This window comes from Penaeus chinensis, chromosome 1 (assembly GCF_019202785.1).
Source record: "Penaeus chinensis breed Huanghai No. 1 chromosome 1, ASM1920278v2, whole genome shotgun sequence".
Classification (NCBI taxonomy): domain Eukaryota; kingdom Metazoa; phylum Arthropoda; class Malacostraca; order Decapoda; family Penaeidae; genus Penaeus; species Penaeus chinensis.
In genome coordinates this window covers 32,116,086-32,118,585 of record NC_061819.1, presented here as the reverse complement: position 1 = coordinate 32,118,585, position 2,500 = coordinate 32,116,086, and the positions used below count along the sequence as shown (strand labels likewise).

The 2,500-nt window shown below is 35.2% G+C and overlaps 1 protein-coding gene across 1 annotated transcript in view; it reads left to right on the top strand.

The window, feature by feature from the left end:
• LOC125038040 (protein unc-79 homolog) overlaps positions 1-2,500 on the top strand; it is a 125,596-nt gene that overhangs the window by 102,310 nt on the left and 20,786 nt on the right. Inside the window, exons 39-44 of the mRNA XM_047631311.1 lie at positions 280-404; positions 761-869; positions 1,206-1,270; positions 1,368-1,476; positions 1,884-1,983; positions 2,319-2,444. Of these exons, the coding sequence (XP_047487267.1) occupies positions 280-404; positions 761-869; positions 1,206-1,270; positions 1,368-1,476; positions 1,884-1,983; positions 2,319-2,444 (634 nt within the window). The remainder of the gene's footprint in view (positions 1-279; positions 405-760; positions 870-1,205; positions 1,271-1,367; positions 1,477-1,883; positions 1,984-2,318; positions 2,445-2,500) is intronic.

Here is a 2,500-nt window from a genome sequence, read left to right as displayed (position 1 = left end):
TCTTATCAAAATCTTGAACTACAAGAATGATTACTCAGGATATGACATCATATTTGAAAATGAAACACTAATGCTTCTGGGTACATATAGACCATTTGTAATAGGGATAGAAAATATTTGGGTAAATAGAAATATCAACGGACTGTGAAGTAGAGTTATGCCATATTAAAAAGGAAAAGGGTATTTATCATTTAATTCTGTATGAACATTAGAAACAGTAAAGTAAAGGCATAGTATGAGATACTAGTAATTATATTGTACTTACATGTTTCCTCACAGGTTCTCCAGTTGAACTTGATGGCATGACAAGCACGACAGATTCCCCAAATACTGAACTTGTGTCTCCTCCAGAAGTTCTTGAGTTGCCATCCCGTGAGGTCCTCTTACCTGTTGGAGGAGAGAAGGTGTTTTTCCTTGCTTTTCTTATTTGAAAAATAAATACTAATAATGAAAAATCATTCAGTAGATGACAATATTTACAAATGATTTATGGAACATGTACTTTGTATTGGATAAATACATTATATTTTGGTTGAAAACTGATGTTTGACTGAAAAGCATGTGGTGATTTAAATTCTCCACAATATCATTAAGTAATGTTTAGCTTTTAAAACAGTTTTAGAGTTAGATGTTCTAAAAATAGATTACATCTCTCATCCACTAGTTATTCCTTTTTTATCTTTTGATACTAAGAAGAAATTTTCAGGTTTTTTTTTATAGATCATTAAACCAACTAATGCCATACAATATTTGTAAGCAGACAACTCCAATCAAGAAGCACGAAGACCACCAGCCTGGGTCTATACTCGAGCGAGTGTGGCAGGCCTTCGGAGGCTGGGCTAATGGCAGCAAAAGCAACAACCAGAGCAGTAAGGCCTTCGTGGACTTAATTTGCTGAATGATGTTTTTTTGTTGATTAAGAAAGTAGCGGAGTAGTATTTTATTTCCATATTTAGATTGGGTATTTTATTTTATGCTATTTCTTTTGCTTGTCTTTGCTGACTTTGGAAATCAATTTGCTTTTTATGAATCTCTTCTGAATACACAGCAAAAAATATTTTTTTGTTTTTGTCTTGACTTAAATGCCATTCCTAAAACTAGAGCAAATGATGTAAAAAAAATTAATGATTCTAGTGATATAGGTGAGTAAAAAGTTTCATTGTTTACAGTTTCCATTCTGACCTAATTATGTACTATGTTATCAGGCAGCGAATGTGAATTGGTTGAGGTTGTTGCACACAAAGATACTCAGAAACAAGGAAAAACAAAGGTAAATGAAAATTTTATAATGTTATATCAAATGCTTATTGATATTGTTATTTTGCATCAACTTCAACTCACTCATGTGTGTATTCTTATGTTTTCAGCAAAATTTGAAAAGCCAAAGGGTGCTCATGGATAAGCAAGATCAACTGAACACATCAACAGAGGAAACCACAGATACTTCTAATTCAGGAACAACTACAAATAATTCAGGCAAAACTGATGCATATATATGTGTGTGAGTGTGAGTGTGTGTGAGAGAGAGAGAGAGAGAGAGAGAGAGAGAGAGAGAGAGAGAGAGAGAGAGAGTGAGAGAGTGAGTGAGTGAGTGAGTGAGTGAGTGAGTGAGTGAGTGAGTGAGTGAGTGAGTGAGTGAGTGAGTGAGTGAGTGAGTGTGAGTGTGAGTGTGAGTGTGAGTGTGAGTGTGAGTGTGAGTGTGAGTGTGAGTGTGAGTGTGAGTGTGAGTGTGTGTGTGTGTGTGTGTGTGAGTGTGTGTGTGTGTGTGTAAATGAGTGTTTATTATGAGAATATAAAATGTTAGTGATTATTACATGGAAGTAGAATATTTCACATACATACATACTAATATATTTTAACCATGTTTATGATAATCTGTACAGGTCCAGGTGATACATGTCCACTTAAAAGTGGAATGCGTGGCAAGAGTAAGCCAACAGCCGCTGAAACCGAAGATGAAGTATTGAATGATACCTATAGATGGTTGGTTGTGTTTTATATTCTTTATACAACAGTAGCTTCTTAATAAAAGATGGAATTATAGAAGTTTAATATTTGTCAAACACTTCTGAGCTTAGTTTAAGGGGTCAATAAATATGATATGTGCATGAAAGGATGGAATAGGAGAACCAGCAAAGATGAGATAGATATAGTATTTACATTTAAAAAGGTAATTCTGTCGTGTCTATATTCACTCTCATCTAAAGTAAATTTACATCTCTCTTTGACTGTATAAGGCATCTGGCAGCATCCCACTCTTTTACCTGTTACTTGCTGAAATTGTAAAGGAAATACTAAAGAATGCTCAATACTTTCAGGAGTGACAGGAATGAAATGCCATCTGTTCGTGGAGGTGTTACTAATGGCAACCCACCTGGAGCCCCTCCCCCCTCCTCTATCAAGCAGTCATATCTGAGGGTTGGCGAGGACTGCATGGTTTACAGGTAAGCTTTGTAATAGGCTTTTATTTATAGTTTAGTACTTCCAAGTCTATGTCTTG